We start from the raw sequence: 19747 nt of genomic DNA on the forward strand, positions 1-19747 counted from the left end.
TAGTTTTCTATTGTTGCATAACAAATTAGCCAAATAGTTGCTTAAAACAACACTCATTTATTTGCCAGGCCTGTAGTTCAGAAGTCTAGCATGGTGTGACTGGGTTCTCTGTTAAGATTCTCATGATGCGGAAATTAGGATGTCTGTCAGACTGTGTTCTTGTCTGGAGCTTGGGGTCCTCTTCCAGGCTCACATGGTTGTAAGAGAATTCAACGCCTTTTGGTTGTAGGATAATGGTCCTCATGTCCTTGCTGGCCATTAAGTGGGGGTTCCTCTCAGCAAATAGAGGCCAGTGCATTCCTTGCCATATGGTCCCCTCCCATCTTCAAAGCTGGAATGGAAGAATTCCCTTACTGTCAAATCCCTCTCACACTTGAAATCTCTAGGAGGAGCACTAGCCATACCTTACCCCTTTTAAAAATTTATTTATATATATATATATATATATATATATATATATATATATATATTTTTTTTTTTTTTTTTTTTTTTTTTTTTTTAAAGATTTACTTATTTGAGAGAGAGTGCATGCGTGCCTACATGCAGGGGGAGGAGAATCTCAGTGTGGAGCCCAGTACAGGGCTGGATCGCATGACCCTAGGATCATGACCCCAGCCACAATCAAGAGTTGGACACTTAACTGAGTGACCAACTGAGCCAGCCAGGTGCCCCTATTTTTTGTTTATTGAGGTAAAATTGACAGAACACTTTAGTTTCAGGTGTATAGCATGATTCAATATTTGTATATATTGCAAAATAATCACAACATCTAGTTACATCTGTCACCACACAGTTATAATTTTTTCCCCTTGTGATAAGAGCTTCTAAGATCTACTCTCTTAGCAACTCTCAAATATACAATTTAGTATTACTAACTATAGTCACCATGCTGTATGTGGCATTCACCAGGACTTAAACTCATTATTTCTAAAAAGATTTTATTTATTCATGAGAGACAGAGGGAGGAACAGCTGAGTAGGGAGCCTGACATGGGACTTGATCCCAGGACCCCAAGATCATGACCTGAGCTGAAGGCAGATGCTTAACCAACTGAGCCACCCAGGCGCCCTTTAACTCATTTTGTAACTGCCCCAACCCTTCTAAAGTCACCCTCAGAGGGTGAGGCCCTCTGAGGAAAATCTGCCCTTCTTAAAATCTCATGTGCCCTTTAATAACCTAATCACAGTAATGATATCCCATCATATTCACAGGTCCCTTCCACACTCAAGGGCAGGAGATCATACAAAGGCATGGATCACTGGGGTTTGTTCTAGAATTCTGTAATGTCTTATTTATTTATTTAAAAATATTATTTTTAAAAAGATCTTATTTTTTTTTTTTTTAAGATTTTATTTATTTATTTGGCAGGGACAGACCGAGAGAGAATGGGAACACAGCAGGGGGAGTGGGAGAAGGAGAAGTAGGCTTCTTGGTGAGCAGGGACCACAATGTGGGGCTTGATCCCAGGACCCTGGGATCATGACCTGAGCCGAAGCCAGACACTTAACCAACTGAGCCACCCAGGCACCCCATGTATTATTTTTTTAAAATATTTTATTTATTTGACAGATGAGAGAGCACAAGCAGAGGGAGCAGCAGGCTCCCCATCAGGCAAGGAACCCAACTCAGGGTTCCATCCCAGGATCCTGGGGTCATGAGCTGAGCCAAAGGCAGATGCTTAACTGTCTGAGCCACCGAGGCGCCCTAGAATTCTGCAATTTAGATTTTAAAAAATGACAATGTGTAAATTTCAAACACAAAGCAGAAGAGTAAACTATGTATATATTATCTGGCTTCAGTAAATGTGAACTTATTTTCTATTCAAATATATATATGTGTGTGTGTGTGTGTGTGTAATGGATGTTTGGAGGTGACAATGCCAAACAAGATTTACTTAAGCATTTTGTGTCTCCCAAAACTTGTTGGCCTCAGTATTGTCATACTGTCTTCATTGGTCGGGTTCATGAGGCTCTGTATCTATTTCAAAGTGAACTTGTGAATTTCTCCAGAGATTTTGGCACAAAATGGTTGTTCGGTACATCCAGTCAGATGCCAGTTACAGTACTGGTATTTTGAAATGTACAAAGGGCCCTGTGAATATTGAGAGTATATTTCCCTTCCCACTTACATAAATATCTGCCTGTTGTATGCAGTATGTCAGAATATTGTGCAAAATTCCCCGAGTTCATGGTATTTCATCAGTAAGAGAACCTAAACATTCTGGTGTGGGGACAAAAGGAAGAAAGTGGACAAAGAAGAGAAGATTGAAGGTGAGTTTATTAGGGAAAAAGGCTAATGTCTAAAGCTCCCAACAAGCAGAAGCTGGAATCAAGAGTCTTATTCGCTAAACTGAGTGGTGGTTTGTGTACTCAGAGAAGGGAGAGCTCTAAGGGAATTTGGGAAGACTTTGTGTCCTGGCTACCGTGAAGGGTTTGGAATAAGGGCACCATTCAGTCTGTCTAGGCTTGTGGTGGGCTTAGGGAAACGAACATGAATGACCTCTTAGTTTTTTTACCAACACAGAGTTTGTGTGTTTCTGAGCTGTCACTGGGGCCAGATAAATGTTAAGGGAAACCAGATTCAAGAGAAGAGGCTCCCCTTCTTAGAGGGGCAGTTCTGCTGTGTCTCTGAGGATTCTGTGGGAATCATGGAGATCAGAGTGGTGAAGCTATGGGTACAGCAAATGTCTTGCTTCATGCCACAATGATTTTCCTGCAGATCAATGAAGTGGAACTTCTATGATTTTAAGCCTACAGACATTTATTTAAGAAACATTTGCAGACACTCTGTTTATGACAACTTTTTATTACTAATGGCATTTAGTAAAATCCATTTTTAGAAAAAAAAAAATTGCAGAACACACAGGCCAAAGCATGTGTCAAGGCTGTGGGGGAATGCTAAATCTGCATTTTCATATATTGGGGGTTTTAAGTCACAAAATTTAAAAAGTAACAGAAGCTTATTGTAGGAAATGTGGAGGCTGTTTGCGCCCTACTTCCTGGCCTGCTTTTCGTGCTTTTGCTCCATTATGCCTTTACCATTGTATAGTGTGTATTTTACACTATTGTCTTCCTCACAAACTGTACAAAGGGTATGTGGTTTGTTTTGTTAATTGCTGTATACTGAAATATGAGAAGGTGCTAAATATCTGTTGAAGTAATAAATAATTAGGAGAAAGATAAAAAGTAAAACATTTACCTATAATTCCACCACCTAGATACAGCTGCTGTGAACAGTTGGGATTCATTTGCCTTTGGGAGAGGGAGGGCAGCTACTTCCCTTTCAACATTTTTTATTTTTTTTAATTTTTAATTTTTTTTAAAGATTTTATTTATTTATTTGACAGACAGATCACAAGCAGGCAGACAGGCAGGCAGAGAGAGAGAGAGGAGGAAGCAGGCTCCCTGCAGAGCAGAGAGCCCCATGCGGGACTCGATCCCAGGACCCTGAGATCATGACCTGAGCTGAAGGCAGCGGCTTAACCCACTGAGTCACCCAGGCGCCCCTCAACGTTTTTTAAAAAAGATTTTAATTTATTTGAGAGAAAGAAAGAGAGCAGGAGAGGCAGAGGGAGAGAGAATCCGAAGCAGAGTGCCCCCTGAGCATGCAGGTGGAGGTGGGGCTTGATTTCACCGCCCTGAGATGGTGATCTGAGCCAAAATCAAGAGCTGGCCGCTTAAATTAAGTCAGTCAGAGAAAGAATTATCCTATGATTTCACTCCTATGTGGAATTTAAGAAACAAAACAGGGGAGTATGGGGGAAGGGAGGGAAAAATAAAACGAAATGAAATCAGAGAGACAAACCCTGAGATTCTTAATCATAGGAAACAATCTGAGGGATGTTGGAGGGAAGGGGGGGCGTAGGAGGAGGGGGGATGGATAACTTGCTGATGAGCATTAAGGATGGCACCTAATGGAATGAGCACTGGGTGTTATATAACACTGATGAATCACTGAACTGAACCTCTGAAACTGATAATACACTATATGTTAATTAATTGAGTTTAAATAATAATAATAAAGATTTGGCTGCTTAACCCATTGAGCCACCCAGGTGCCCCTTTCTTCTAACAATGTTTTTAGGGGCACCTGGCTGGTTCAGTCCACACTTGATTTCAGGGTTATAAGTTCGGGCTCCACTTTGGGTATAGAGATTACTGAAAAATAGTCTTAAAAAAACCAAAAAAACCCCAATGTTTTAAAATACTTCCCTGAACTATAGAGTATCCCATCACATGGCAGGCAGGGAAGGCTGCGCTCTGACCCTCTCTACGTCTAACACTTAACAGCCTCAGGCCGCAGGGGCTTGCGTGGGGCGGACCAGCTGCAACAGCTCCGTACCCTTCCTCCTCCGCGGATTTCCTGAGTGCCGCGCTGGGCTGCGACGTCATCACGTTGGGACGTAGATGCCTCAGGCCGTCGTGCCTTACGCAGTGTCTGATGTCATGACGTAGAGCCTAGCAACCGCGCAGGCTCCTGGCGGAGTCCGTTATGGCCGCTGCTACCTTGAGGAGGATGAGGGGAACCGTGCAAAGGAAACTGCGGCCTTCGCCCGGCCTTCAGGTCCCCGGAGTATTGGCGTGGCCGCTGGTCCCGGCGCTCCTGCTTGCGTCCGCCACCATGTCCAGTGGTAAAGGGGGCGCGGCGGCAGGGCGGGCGCGGGAAGACGCGGAGGGCCAGCACGGGCGGGGAGACAGGCCCGGCCGGGGAAAAGACGCTTCGGAGTGTCGGGAGCAGATGGCACTGTGTAGACAGGGCAGAGTCTCTAGGGGCGAGGACGGAGGGTAAGGTGTCTGAGGGAGTCTGAGGAGGTGGGGTCTCTGAGAAGCCGAGAAATAGGGATGAGAGATGCGGGGATCCAGGGAGCGGGGAGCAGAGTATGTAGATGGGCGTGGAGGGAGGAGTGGTGGTGGTGTCTAGAGAATCTTGAAGAATGGGTTGCTACAGGGTATGGCGGTGGTGGGGTCTCCGAAATTGCTCTCAGTCGTGAGGGGACAGAGGGGACAGATGCTGAGGAGATGACCGCGGTTAGGAGGTGTGGTGTCTAGAGAGGGTCCCAAAGCCGGTGGGGGCGGGGGGAGGACGGGGGGAGGCACGCAGGGGTGTAGCAGGGCCAAGGGAGTGTGGGCGGTTTCCGGAACGGTGAGGTAAGGGGTAAAGACTAGGGTGGGCCGGGGCACTGACCAGACTGAGCTGATGGAATAATTTTGGAGAGCAAAAGTGAAGGGGAGAAAGCTGTCTTAGGATACTGGTGCATCTCTGAGATCTGGGAGGTTCTGGTGCTTGGCAAAGAGCCAGGATACTGAGGCTCTGGGCTCCTGAGGGGCTTGCAAGGAGGAGAGGAGGAAGGCGACAAGGGAGATTCTTGGTAAACATGGTTCCTTGTATCCTGGGTTAGCTGGAAAAGACTACTGCTTCATTTAAATAGAGTCGTAGGATTTTATTTCATTTAAAATTTTTTATTAAAATTATTTTTATTTATTTAGGTATGATGAGCATATAACATGCTAGATTCAGGTGTACAACATAAATTTGGTATTCGTGTACACTGGGAACTGATCACTTCAATAAATGTAGTTACAACATATCACATTTTGTAACAGTTACAAAAATTTTTTTTCTTGTAATAAGAGCTTTTAAGATTTACTCTCTTTGCAGCTTTCAAATATGCATTATTATTCTTACTGACCATAGTCACCATGCTATTTATTACATCCTCATGACTTATTTTGTAATTGGGAGTTTCTTCCTTTTGGTGCTCCTCTACCATTTCACCAACCTCCAATTCTCTCTTCTGGCAACCACCAGTCTCTTCTATATGAGTTTGGCTTGTTTGCTTGTTTGTTGTTGTTTTGATTCCCCCCCCCCCCCATAGAGGTGAAATCATATGGTATTTGTCTTTTTCTGTCTGACTTATTTCAATTAGCATAGTGCTTCAAGGTCCATACATGTTGTCACAAATGCTATATTTCATTTTTTGTGAGTGTGTGGCTGAGTATTATTCCATTGTATATACATACCACATATTTACCTATTCGTCCATCCATAGGCATTTAGGTTGTTTCTCTGTCTTGGCTGTTGTAAATAATGCTGCATGATTAAGTATTTCTTTTCTTAGAAATATTACATTATGGGGCGCCTGGGTGGCTCAGTGGGTTAAAGCCTCTGCCTTCGACTCAGGTCATGACCTCAGGGTCCTGGGATCGAGCCCCATGTCGGACTCTCTGCTTCCCTTCCTCTCTCTCTCTGCCTGCCTCTCTGTCTACTTGTGATCTCTGTCTATCAAATAAATAAATAAAATGTTAAAAAAAAAAAGAAATACTACATTGTGAATGAAGATATTGAAGGCTTTAGCAGGAAATAAAGAAGTGTGTAATTTAGGGCCTGAGACTTAGGGGGGCAAATCTATTAATAAGAATTTGATTAAGCATGTATTTTGTTTACTATTCCCTTTTTCCTTTAGGCAGACATAGCCCTGCTCTTCTTCTTAAATCTTTTTGGAATTTTCAGATGAAAAACAGTGTGAATGGGATAGTGTTTTCTTATTTGCCAACAGGGACTGTCTAGCCATACATTCGTCTACTACAGTGCTGTGGTTACTTCCTTAGGTTTCCCCAGCAGCAGTGAGGGCAGGGCAGCCACCATCCCAGAAGCATTTTAAGTTTGTCGGGAAGGACTGAGATTCATTTTCCCAAGGCCCCTTCATCAAGAGTAGAATATAACGAGGATTTCTTTGGTTGATGCAAATATTACTTTTCCCAAAGTACTTACATAGTATGATTGTTTTGGTTATTTAATCATTTAAGACAAAACCTGACATTTAAGCATTTATATTTCTTACTGGAATGATTAAGACATACAGTTTGAGGGATATATAGCTGGTAACTGTAGTTCATAAACAGCTTTCCCCCTGGTTGAAAATTTTGTAGGGAGGATCAAGCAAGGGGGAAATGTGGAGTATTAAGGTGTCTTCTTGTTTTTATTTATTAGAACGCCATAAATATTTCTCCAACTAAACTGGGACATGTTAGATAATCTTTCTTTTTTTTTTTTATTAAGTCTTTCTGTCAATTTAAAATTCTTATTCTCTTCTAAAAATAATTTGAATGTAAACTAACATATGCTCTTAAGAAGGAGGCAGCTACATTGCAGTGCTGCATGCCATTTGTAAAACTTTGGTAAGAAAAGTGTTTTTTGTAAGCTTACCTTATGATAGAGCAATTTCAAATAATTACTCTTTTGTTTGATTTTTTTTTTTTATTTTAAAGATTTTAAAATTTATTTTGAGAGAACACAAGCAGGGGTAGGAGCAGAGGGAAAGAGAGAAGCAGACTCCCTGCTGAGCAGGGAGCCCAATTCGTGGCTCAGTTTCAGCACCCCAGGATCATGACCCAAGCCAAAGGCAGACACCTAACAGACTGAACCACCCAGGCACCCCAACGTAATTACTCTTTTAATAAAAAAAAAAACAGCCAAATAAGATGTGTTGAGTTCCAAACTTCAAGTAAGCATAGAAAGTTAGAAAGTTACTGCATTAGATTTATTTAAACTTGTTTTATATTAGGTTTCTTTTCTTTCTTTTTTTTTTTAAGATTTTATTTTATTATTTTATTTATTTGACAGAGATCACAAGTAGGCAGAGAGAGAGAGAGAGAGAGAGAGGGGAAGGGAAGCAGGCTCCCTGCTGAGCAGAGAGCCCGATGCTGGGCTCTATCCTAGGACCCTGGGATCATGACCTGAGCTAAAGGCAGAGGCTTTAACCCACTGAGCCACCTACTGGACATTGGTGTTCGGTGGTAGAATTCTTGCCTGCCCACTGAGCCACCTAGGTGCCTCTCATATTAGGTTTCTTAAAATTGCAGTACTTGGTTGTATTCTTGGCAATCTGTAAGGATTTTAAAGTTTTATATTTTTATTTTGACAAAATCTAAAAAAATTAATATAAGCATTGTTTTGGATCACTAGATGATCATCTTATGATTAGGTCTTACCACGTCATTTCAAAAGTGCCTTCTTTCTGTGTTTGCCGTCGGATTGCTCCCAAATGATCACCTAAATTTAATTGGTAATATGTTTAATTTTTGAGGCACTGTTGCCTCAGTGCCCATTCTGGGTACTCAGTGCTCATGCAGGGTACTCCTCATTCTTGTTGAAGAGTTATTGTTGTGGGACACATGGGTGGCTCAGTTGGTTGGGCATCTGCTTTCTGCTCAGGTCATGATCCCGGCGTACTGGGATCGAGTCCCACATTGGGCTCCTTGCTCGGAGGGGAGCCTGTTTCTCCATCTGCCTCTGCCTGCCATTCTGTCTGCCTGTGCTTGCTTTCTCTCTATCTGACAAATAAATAAAATCTTAAAAAAAAAAAAAGAGTTACTGTTGTAATCTATTTTAAGACAGTTTTTTAAAGAGACCCGTAAAAAAAAAGAGAGAGAGAATTTAATATAGAAAGTCATTTTTAAAATGTTGTTTTAGGGGCGCCTAGGTGGCTCAGTGAGTTAAGCCTATGCCTTCGGCTTGGGTCGTGGTCTCAGAGTCCTGGGATTGAGCCCCGTATAGGGCTCTCTGCTCAGCAGGGAACCTGCTTCCCCCCACCTCTGCCTGTCTCTCTGCCTACTTGTGATCTCTTTCTCTGCCAAATAAATAAATAAAATCTTTAGAAAAAAAAATGTTGTTTAACTAGAGTGGTAATATCAAATAGTAAAGGGTAAAAGTGGGACATTTAGAAATCTAAAGTAATACATATGATTGTAGAAGCTCAGCAATTAAATCCATAAAGTCAGAGTCACTTTGTTCTGAATACCCTTCATTTCTGACTAGATTGTATTCTCTGGTTTGAAGGAGTGGAGGACCAGGAGGTCCAAGTTTTTACTCCTTGAACAATACTTATTATTTTTTTAAAGATTTTATTTATTTATTTGACAGAGAGAGTGAGATCACAAGCAGGCAGAGAGAGAGGGGGAAGCAGGCTCCCTGCTGAGCAGAGATTTCCCGATGCGGGGCTCAATGCTAAGACCCTGAGATCATGACCTAAGCTGAAGGCACGAGGGAGGCTTAACCCACTGAGCCACCCAGGCGCCCCTGAATAATACTTATTAACTTTGCTCCTACTTGGTGCTAGGTATTGTAGTTATAATAACAAGTGCAGTGATATTGGAGATACCCTTAGAAGAATGAGTGGGTTTTGCCTGGCTGAAAACTATGGGAAAGGCTTTTCAGAGAGTGTGATAGGTGCAAAGATGCTACTTGGGAAGTAGTGTAGGGTTTGTGGTGAGAATTGGGGCAAGAGCATGTTTAGTAAACAGGTATTGCTATCCGTTAAGTAGGCAACAGGGATAGAGTAGTTTGGGAGTTTAGTAAGATATGAGGTTGAGGTAATGGGTGCCAGATCATGTAGGATCTTGTAGGCTATTATAAAGACTTAGAGTTTTACATTTGAGAGAAATGGAGAGCTCCCGGAGGGTTTTAAGCATAATTGAACTTAAGTTTTTACAGGAAGACTCTGGCTGCTATGTCAAAAGCAGACAGTAGGAGTTAAAGTAGAAGCAGGCAGAGGGTTTAGAAGGCCTTACTCGTTTGGAGTGGGAAGTAAAAGTATGTTTCCTTAAACTTTTTATTTTGAAATACTTGTAGATTCACTTACAATTGTAAGAAATAATATAGGTTCTGTATACCCTTTACCCATTTCCCCATCTTAAGAAACTCTAGTACCATGTCACAACCACGGTACTGACATGGATACAGTCGAGATAAAGAGCATTTCACCAACCTCTTGTGTTGCTTTTTTATAGTTACTCCTACTTCCTTCCTATCCCCACTCCATCTTGAAATCCTGACAATCACTAATCTGTTCTTTATTTCTTTAATTTTATCATTTGAAGAATGTGATATAAATGGAATCATATAGTATGTAACTTTTTGGAATTGGCTTTTTTTTTTAATTTTAATTTTTTTACCTAGTGTAATTCTTCGTAGATTCATCAAGTTGTTTCACGTGTCAGTAGTTTGTTCTTTTTTATTCCTGAGTAATACTCTGATATTATATAGACACACTGCACTTGTTTAACCACTCATCCTTTGAAGGACATCTGGGTTGCTTCCAGTTTTTGACTTTTATGATTAAAGCTGCTACAAACTTTCATGTGTGGATTTTCTGTGTGATTGTAAGTTTTCATTTCTTTGGGATAAATGCCCAGGAGTGCAGTAGCTGGGTCATATGGTAGTTACGTATTTAGTTTTTTGAGGAACTGCCAAACTGTTTTCTGTCATAGTTGTCCTATTTTATGTTACCACCAGCAGCATTTAAGTGATCTAGCTTCTCTGCATCTTTGCCAATATTTGGTGTTGTCATTACTTTTTATTTTAGTCATTCTGATAGGTGTACAGTAATAGCTTTATTGTGGTTTTAATTTGCATTTTCCTAGTGGCTAATATCTTTTCCTGTGTTTATTTGCCATCTGTATATTCTCGTCAGTGAAATGTGCCTCTGTGTCTGTTGCCTGTGTTCTAATTGGATGGTTAGGTTTCTCATTTTTGAGTTTTCAGATTTTTTTTCTTTAATTTGACAGAGAGAGAGATCATAAGTAGACAGAGAAGCAGGCAGAGAGAGAGAGGGGGAAGCAGGCTCCCTGCCGAGCAGAGAGCCCAATACAGGGTTCGATTTCGGACCCCGAGATCATGACCTGAACCTAAGGCAGAGGCCCAACCCACTGAGCCACCCAGGCGCCCCAAGTTTTCAGGTTTTTTTAATGTATTCTGGATACTAGTCCTTTTTTGCATTGGATCTCACAAATATTTCTTCCTTTGTATAGCTTATCTTTTCATCCTCACAGGAAAGTCTTTCATGGAGCAAAAGTTTTTCATTTTGATAAATCAAATTTATGGATTTTTTTTCTTTTTATGTATTGTGTGTCAGGTCTACAAATTTGTGCCTAGTTCTAGATTCTAAAGATTTTTTTTCCCTTTGTCTTTTTCTAAAAGCTTTATGATTTTACATTTATTTTTATTTTTTTAAAGATTTATTTGAGCGAGCAAGCACATGTGTGCACTTCAGAGCAAGGGGAAGAGCCCAGGGGAAGGGAAAGAAAGAGGGAGAGAATTCCAAGCAGAATTTGTGTTGAGTGTGGAGCCGGAGGTGGCCTTGATCTCATGACCCTGAGATCATGACCTGAGCTGAAACCAAGAGTTGGATGCTTAACTGACTGAGTTCCTAGGTGTCCCTACATTTTACATTTAAATTTGTGATCCAAGGGTGCCTGGGTGGCTCAGATGGTTGAACATCTGCCTTTGGCTCAGGTTGTGATCTCCAGGTCCTGGGATCCAGTTCTGCGTTGGAGCAGGGGGTGGGGGTGTCTGCTTCTCTTTCTCCCCCTGCTTGTGGTCTCTCTCTCTCTCTCTCTCTCTCTCTCTCTCTTTCAAATGAATAAATAAAATCTTAAAAAAAATTTTTATATTTATATTTTTATTGTATTTATTTATTATTGTTATTTTTTAAAGTAATCTTTATACCCAGTATGGGGCTTGGACTTATGACCCAAGGATCAGGAGTCACGTGCTCCTCTGAGGCAGCCAGGTGCTCCTGTGATCCATTTTTAGTTCATTTTTGTATAAGGTGTGAGACTTAGGTCAAGGTTTATTTAACTTGTTATTATGGTAGATTGCATTGATTGATTTTTGAATACTGAATTAGTTTTGCACCCTGGAATAACCTTTGTTCATGGAATATTATTCTTCTTATATATTACTGATTTCTATTTGCTAATATTTTAAGGATTTTTGCATCTTTGTTCATGAAAAATATTAGTGTGTAGTTTTCTTTTTATGTAGTGGTTTTGTTTTGGTATCAAGATAATAATATTGGCTTCATAAAATAAATTGCACATTGTTTCCTCATGTTCTCTGGGAGAGATTCTGTAGAGTTGGTGATAGTTCTTTAAACATTTAATTCTCCATAAAACCATTTGGGACTGGAGATTAATTCTTTGGGAGTTTTAAAATTAAAGATTCAATTGTGTTAATAGTTATAGGGCTATTCACATGATGTATTTCATACTGGGTGAGTTGTGGGAGTTCGTGTTTTTAAGCCTTGGGTCTTAACTTTCTCTTTTGGTTGGCTTTTTATGACATTGCTCTGGCAGGGGAGGAGGGGGTTGCTGCACAGTACTGTCAGATAGCTGTAGAACTCTAGGGTCTCCACTTGATCTCTGTTGACACCCAAAGGGTAATGGTCTTCTTGTTACTTCTGGACTAGGGTGGGAGTTCTGTCTCCCCTTATCCAGTGGTGGGGGTGGCCTTGTTACTACTGGATGATGATTAAAGTCTTGACTCTATACTAGGCCTCTTCTGACACCATTACACTGTGGAGGAGGAAGAGGCACCTTGTTACAGCCTGCAGAAGGTGGCTTCTGCAGTAGGCTTTCTACTTGGCCTTTGCTGGTGTGGATGACAGCGGAGCTGTCGTGTGTGTGTGTGTGTGTGTGTCTGTGTGTAAGTGTTTGCCTGGAGTAGAGCAGTCATTTTCTAAAGTTTTCTTTCTTGCTAGGCTGCCTCTCTCCTAATTTTTTTGATTAGAGAGAACAGGCTTTTTTTTTGTTGATGTTTCCATGTTGGTTTCTTCAGCTACAGGTCTAGAATACGTGAGGGAAAAAAAAATCCGGGGAAGTCACAACTAGGTTGTTCCTCAGGTCCTGAATTCTGTAACCACTCTGCCTTATTCTTTCCACCTTTCAGTGTCTTATGTTATTTATATATAATATCCAGGGTTAGTTGTTTTCAGTGGAGGAATAGGGAAAAGTTTGTCTATTCCCATTCTTCTGGAAGCCTAAGTAAGAATTCATTTTGAATATGTTAATATGAAAGTCAGACATCCAAGAGGAGATGTCAAGTAGCAGTTGGATTTATAAGTCTAGAGTTCTGGTAGTTCATGTAAATTTTCTTCTCATGGCTCCCTTTTTCTCAGAGTAGTTAGGAAGTAATGCCATCCGTTGAAAATGAGGACAACAGAGAAGGTGTTTTTGAGAACAGAGGAGCATGTGAATGGAGTGGTCTCCTAAGGGAATGGGAGGCTAAATGAACTAGAAATATACAGTATAAGTGCCAGCAACATTACACGTACATCTGAATCTTTGGCGTTGAATTTAAAATGAAATAAAAATGGTGACATGATTGTGTATTTATTTCCAGCCATGTTTAGCTGCTTGGTGCAGATGGGGAGTAGTCAGAGAGTTTGATTGAACTTGGGATGTAGCCTTGCCAAGTGAATGGGACAGTGTGAGGAAGGGGGAAGGGGATTGGTGGTGTACATAAGGGAGGGTTCATGGCTGACTACAAAATTGAATCTTGGTAAAGAGAAAGGACAAGGGTATTGGGTAAGGATGGGATGGTGGTCATGGGGGACTGAAAAGATGGTGGGATCAGAGAATCATAGGTCCTTTTGGACTATGAAGCCAAGAGAATGAATTAGGATAGGTGGTCATATCAGCAAGTAGGTTGCCTGCAGTTGAGATTATGGAAGAGTTGTGATGGTAGTGACCATGGTTTGATAAGTTAAGGTTTGATAAGTTTGATAAGGTAAGGGGAAGGTCTGGCTTATCAGAAGAGAGGTCGGAGGTTTTGGATTCCAGACAGGAGCACTTGGGTGGAATGAACTGATTTTAGCCAGGAGCTAAAGTCATTGAGAATAGGAACCTTTGATGGATAAAGGTTATTGGATTATAGCTGATGATGGGAGAATCAAGGCCGGTGCATTTAAGGGGGGGAACCGGATAATGGTTTGGAAGGGCCCTTCTGTCCCTACCCCTCCCCCATCCACCCCAGAATAATTTCCCCTCTTCCAAACCCAGTGGTGCAAGGATGTGGGTGAATAAACAAATGTTAATTAAAAGGACTTCAGGGAAATTATGTCTTTAAGGGAGAGCAGTTTTCAGTTATAAAAAGAAAGTAAGAGATAAAAGAAGGGATTTGCTGATATCTCACTGAATTCCACAGTGCACAGTGGATCGGTTTCTGGACAGGGAAAGGGGTGGGAGGTGGGGATAATTACAGTCATTTGCACTCCTATCAGCTTGTGTCCTTTAAATATACATGATAGTTCTATTTTAGTATATGTGCTGCTGAAGTGAGCACTATACATGATTATTCTAAAAGTCACATATAGAAAGACAATTTTTTAAAAAGTGAAGGTTAGTTAGTTGGCTCCCAGCTTTAAAAAAAAATTAGCTTTTGAGGCGCCTGGGTGGCTCAGTTGGTTGAGTGACTGCCTTTGGCTCAGGTCATTATACTGGAGTCCCGTGATGGAGTCCCGGAGTCTGCTTTTCCCACTGACCTTTCTCCACTCATGCTCTCTCTTTCTCTCATTCTCTCTGTCTCTCAAATAAATAAATAAAATCTTTTAAAAAAATTAGCTTTTAAATCATATTTTCCCTGACTTCGACAGGAAAGTTAAATATACCAGAGAAATAGTAATTTGTAAATGCAAATATAAAAAGTCTTAAGAAATTCTTGATTTCTGACTACGGTACTTAATTGTAGGCCCTCTTTCTTTGTTTTCTTTTAATGGAAAGTTTCAAGGAGCCAACTGTTGAAAATACTTTAAGGCAGTTTTACTAATTTACTAATTTTTTTTTAACCAATTTACTAATTTTTTTTCTAAGAGATTCCAGTCAGTCTCATTGAAACTAGCCATTTTTTCTATACAAAAGAGTTGTCAACTATGATACACAAACCAGAGTGTATTCATGTATTCAAGTATTACATGTTTGAACATAGAGTGGTCTGTTAGGTTGTTGATTTATGTGCATACACATGTTTGTGAAATCCCAGGAATGATTTGGTTTAATCTTACCCCTACAAAGTATTTTACTTTAATTTGATAGGCTTTAAAATAGTATCTTTGTGTTTTTAGATCTCATCTGACAATTCATCTTTAAAAAAAAAAGATTTATATACTTTCAGAGAGAGAGAGAGAAAGAGCACAAATTGGGGGAGGGCAGAAGGAGAAGGAGAGAGAGTCTTAAGCAGACTCTGCTAAATGTGGAGCCCAACACAGGCTTGATCTCATGATGCTGAGATCATGAGTCAAAATCTCAGCTGAGATGCTGAGCCAAAATCAAGTTAGACGCTTGACCCACTACACTATCCAGGTGCCCCAGACAGTTCATTATTTTTACAAGTATAATGGGTATTCTTGAAGCTTTTCAACAGATACTACATTAGATTGTATATTAGAAACACTGTTAAATTTCAGCAGGGATTCTTCTGAACTTTTGGTGTATAGAGTTACTTCTGTAAATAATTTAAACTACTTTAGTAAACCATACTGAGTGGGTGGGAGCATAGGGAAATAAGAGCTTGTACGTATTTGGTGTCATTCCCATTCTGGATTGCCTTACCCAATCTTTAAAATAGTCTAGTTCAGGACACCAGGGTGGCTCAGTGGGTTAAAGCCTCCGACTTTCCACTCAGGTCATGATCTCAGGGTGCCCTGCATCGGGCTCTCTGCTCAGCAGAGAGCCTGCTTCCTCCTCTCTCTGCCTACTTGTGATCTCCGTCTGTCAAATAAATAAATAAAATCTTAAAAATAAAATAGTTTATTTTTAAACACTTAGTTTTCAAGTTCCTAATCCAATTTCCTTTTCTTCCCCTTGAGTTTTTGCTTTCTTCTTCCTAAGAGTACCTAAAAGAAAGAAAGGAAGGAAGGAAGAAAGAAAGGAAGTTGGTCTTCAGGTTCTAGTATCACTTAGAAATGCTGATTACAGCTTGCTTATAGCTCTTCTTAAATTTGTTGTATTGTATTGAAAATATTTAGGTTCACATTTTTTAGAAAGATTTATTTGAGAGAGAGAAAGAAAGCACAAGGAGGGCGAGCATCAGAGGTAGTGGGAAAAGCAGACTCTCTGGTAAGCAGAGAGCCAGACTCAGGGCTTTATCCCCAGACTCTGGGATCATGACCTCAGCCTAAAGGCAGATGCCTGACTGATTGAGCCACCTAGGCACCCTATAGGTTCACATTCTGTATCTAGTTTGTGACCTTCTTGAGCCAGGATTGGCCACCAGTCTTTCTGTTCTGGAGATGGGGTGCAGTCTGGACAAGGGTTATTGAAGTCCAGCCCGTTTTTGAAAAGAAAACAGAGGGGATGGATAAGAAAGAGCTTTGTATGAATTTTACCATTGTGACCCAAAGTTATCCCATCTACTCTTTCCTTTATCTTTTGATGACATGCTGTGTAATGTAGTAGGTCTTTTATTGTGCTAAACTTCTTACTTTCTGGCTAAAGAGTTATTTACCTGATGAATAGTTGACTAAGAAGACAGGTAACTGATTGATGGCCATTGAGACTTATTAATAAATTCTCAAGGGAAAGGAATTTGCCAAAGAGAAATGCTTAGTGAAAAATTTAGGTAAATATGCTTGTAGCCTGGTGGAGATGAAGTTGGAGCTTTCAGTTTAATATTCTTTATTCTAGCTCAACCACAAACTGATTTGCCGGGCCACACTGTACCTCAGCAAGATGTTTCTGCTCCAAATATGAGTGCTTTAACACATGAAAACCAAACCAACCTTTCTGTCTTCCAAATCAGCACCACTCTCCGACCCACAACTAGTACAGAGAAAGGTGGAGGGGCATCTGTAGCCCCTCATCCCTCACCTACTACTTCTCTGTCTCAAGAGGAAACAGATAACAATGAAGATCCCAGCATAGAGGAGGAGGATCTTCTCACACTCAATAGTTCTCCGTCCACTGCCAAAGATACTCTGGACAATGGAGACTATGGAGAACCAGACTATGACTGGACCACCAGCCCCAGGGACGAGGAGTCCAGTGAGGCTCTGGAAGAAAACAGGAACTACATGGAAATTGAACAGTCAGTGAGATCTTTTAAGACCCCATCCTCAAATATTGAAGAGGAAGATAGCCATTTCTTTTTTCATCTTATTATTTTTGCTTTTTGTATTGCTGTTGTTTACATTACATATCACAACAAAAGGAAGGTATGTTTGGGGTTTTCAGCCCCTATCTCAGTCCTATTTCTTATTAATGTTTTGATAATTCAGAATTTCTTTCTTTTTCAGTCAAGTTTAAATTGATGGTAAAATTTTAAGATGTCTGATCAGTTTATAAACTTGTGGTATGTTTTAACAAATTACAGACAGATTGCTTTACCTTGTGTGCTTCTAAAAAAAGAAGTAGAATTGTTTTTTAATGAGCAAAACCAAAGCCTAGTGGTTTTTGAAAAAGAGATGTTACATCTTAAGTTACCATTTCTACTTCAGTGGGAATATTTATGGAGAAATTTTTTTTTTTTAAGATTTTATTTATTTATTTGACAGAGACACAGTGAGAGAGGGAACACAAGCAAGGCGAGTGCAAGAGGGAGAAGCAGGCTTCCTGCCAAACAGGAAGCCTGACATGGGGCTTGATCCCAGGACCCTGGGATCATGACCTGAGGCGAAGGCAGATGCTTAATGACTGAGCTCCCCTGTGCTCCAGAAAGATTGTTAATTTAATACTTCTAATTAAGTAAGCATTGAACTTAATAGTATTTAATGATTTTTTTCCCTGACTATAAAATCATTACATATTTATTTTGAGTGCCAGTGATACTCTATCCCAGTGTTGAAATGTTGGGCCATATCTGTTCTAAACATCTAAGGGACTTGTTAAATAGGCAGGCTCCTGGGCTCCACTGTGGTTTTCTAATTCATTTCTATAGATAGAATCCAGAATCAGTTTTCAGCAAGCACTCTGTACATTAAAATTTGAGTAGCTCTGTTTTTGTTTACAAGAGGGAAAATAAAGCCCTTTTGTTATTGTTTTTTTACTTCTTGAATTTGGTAACCTAGGCTTGTATAAAACCTTTTTATACTTGTTATACTTTTAGCATATCCTCTATTTTCTTTTTGGCATATCTAATTTATTTTATTTTATTTTATTTTCCAGATTTTCCTTCTGGTTCAAAGCAGAAAATGGCGTGATGGTCTTTGTTCCAAAACAGTGGAATATCATCGTCTAGACCAGAATGTTAATGAGGCCATGCCTTCTCTGAAGATTACCAATGATTATATTTTTTAAAGCACTGTGATTTGAGTTTGCTTATTATGTAATTTTATTTGCTTGACTTTTTTATATAATATTGTGCAGATGTTTTGCCATAGGCAGTTGGTACTTAAATGAGAGATGGGGGTCTCTCTTTATTTTGCCTTGGTGCTTTGGAAATGAAATGTCACAAACAAGGAGTATATAATTTTTTTATCTACATTTTTAGAGGTAAATTTAATCAGGTGTCCAGAATGTGGAGCTAAGCGTTCTCTGTTAGTTTTGTTTTAGATTTCTTTATTGTACTTCTTCTGGAAGTATTGGTAATGCTAGTTTTAAAAGATCCTAGCCTTCAACTAAATCCTAACATTATCTGGAACTGCTGGCTCAGATTCTCTTTTTGCCATCCAAGTACTATTTTTTTAGCACATATTTTGTGCTCCCAAACTGTAATCTACAAGGATGTGTGTAATAGTGCTTGGCATATAAGTATCATTTTTTCTTTCAGGAAAATTGATTTGCATATTTTTGGATAATTTAAACATAATTTAAGATAATGATATTGCTCAATCCGACTGCAATTTTAGGCAACACATTAATAAATGTCTCTAGAAATTCTGGCAATAGAGAGACTGCGGTTTGCAGTGGACATAGATAAAATATTCCAGAGATACCATATATTGGCTTGAATTACTGAATTAAATTTAGAGATAGAAATTGTGGCAAAATATTAAATACACATACAATTGCTTTTAGTTAGCAATTGATTGTAGCATGGGTTCCTCCAAGCTTTCAAGTAAGGAGTAGAGTTTGAAATTGTATCAGATTTGTTCACTTTGTTTATTATTTTATAGTAAGTTTGAATAAATCTTAGGGGCCATTATCACTTAAATAATATTGTGTCTAGGCCTTTCAAATTAAAATTATACCTGAATGAAGTTGTTTGTATACATAAAGGATATATGTGTACACTGACTTTTTCTCCCCCGTACTTGTTTTATTTTCTTCTGTTTTGTTTTTCACAGCAACTGGAAATTATTTACTGTATTTCATTTTAGCCTGTCTTTATATAATAAAGAGTTGATCAGTATGTAAATATGTGATTTGAACCATGGTTGACTTACAAATGTCACTGCAACTTTTTAGAAAACATAACCCTTACTATATGTTGAACACCTGTTCAGAAAGCCCAGGCGAGCCAGTGGGCATGTGCTTTGTGTGAAGATGGAAGAAGTAGGGCAATTCACCATTTCTTTCAGGTGGACAATTTACTGTCCTGATAAGGAAGGGGAGCACAGTGAAATACACCTGAACTGTTTTATTGCAGTAATTTTTCATATCTGAAATTGTATTATTTAATATTTTGAATAAGATTTTAAAAATAAATGGCAAAGATATAAATCTATGATATTAAAAGTGTGTTTCATTTTAATGATGGCATGGTGACAGGGGTCATGCTTTGTTTGGGAGGAAGCTAAACTGACCAGCTTGTTTTTGTTCCTTTTAGCGATAGTACTCTGCTTCTTTGAATCCTCTTAGATTTCAAATTCTAGTTTAGGTCCAGTTTTCTGCTAGGTACTGAAGTTTATTGAAAACTGGCAAAGTAGGATTGCAAAGAAAAGTAAAGCAGCTAAATCAGTGTATAGTTTCTGGAGTTCTGGCCTCCTTGTTGTCTCCCTGTTGAAGGTTCCCCTGTCAGGAAGCTCATACCCCTT

The 19747-nt window shown here is 39.7% G+C and overlaps 1 protein-coding gene and 2 long non-coding RNA genes across 3 annotated transcripts; 2 read left to right on the plus strand and 1 right to left on the minus strand.

Annotated features, from left to right (window-relative positions):
* Positions 1-37: 37 nt before the first annotated feature.
* On the minus strand, positions 38-4641 carry LOC309862194. The gene is made up of 2 exons (XR_014310349.1): positions 4342-4641; positions 38-331 (listed from the first exon to the last, which is right to left on the minus strand). It is a non-coding gene; the product is annotated as an uncharacterized lncRNA (long non-coding RNA).
* LOC309862153 (keratinocyte-associated transmembrane protein 2) lies at positions 4410-19437 on the plus strand. Its single transcript, XM_082725762.1, has 3 exons — positions 4410-4630; positions 16461-16987; positions 17937-19437. Exons 1-3 carry the CDS (start codon positions 4492-4494, stop codon positions 18066-18068), a joined length of 798 nt encoding a protein of 265 aa, XP_082581888.1. The 5' UTR covers positions 4410-4491; the 3' UTR covers positions 18069-19437.
* Positions 4637-11393, plus strand: LOC309862193. The gene is made up of 2 exons (XR_014310348.1): positions 4637-7026; positions 7332-11393. It is a non-coding gene; the product is annotated as an uncharacterized lncRNA (long non-coding RNA).
* Positions 19438-19747: the final 310 nt, after the last annotated feature.

The sequence above is a fragment of the Mustela nivalis genome, assembly GCF_964662115.1.
Source record: "Mustela nivalis genome assembly, chromosome: 3".
NCBI classification, from domain to species: domain Eukaryota; kingdom Metazoa; phylum Chordata; class Mammalia; order Carnivora; family Mustelidae; genus Mustela; species Mustela nivalis.

Bases quoted from the DNA above. Each gene is read 5' to 3' on its own strand.
- LOC309862153 (XM_082725762.1), top strand. From the start codon at position 4,492: ATGGCCGCTGCTACCTTGAGGAGGATGAGGGGAACCGTGCAAAGGAAA. The intron at 4,631-16,460 runs GTAAAGGGGGCG...TCTTTATTCTAG, and splicing joins GTCCGCCACCATGTCCAGTG to CTCAACCACAAACTGATTTG. The intron at 16,988-17,936 runs GTATGTTTGGGG...TTTATTTTCCAG, and splicing joins CATATCACAACAAAAGGAAG to ATTTTCCTTCTGGTTCAAAG.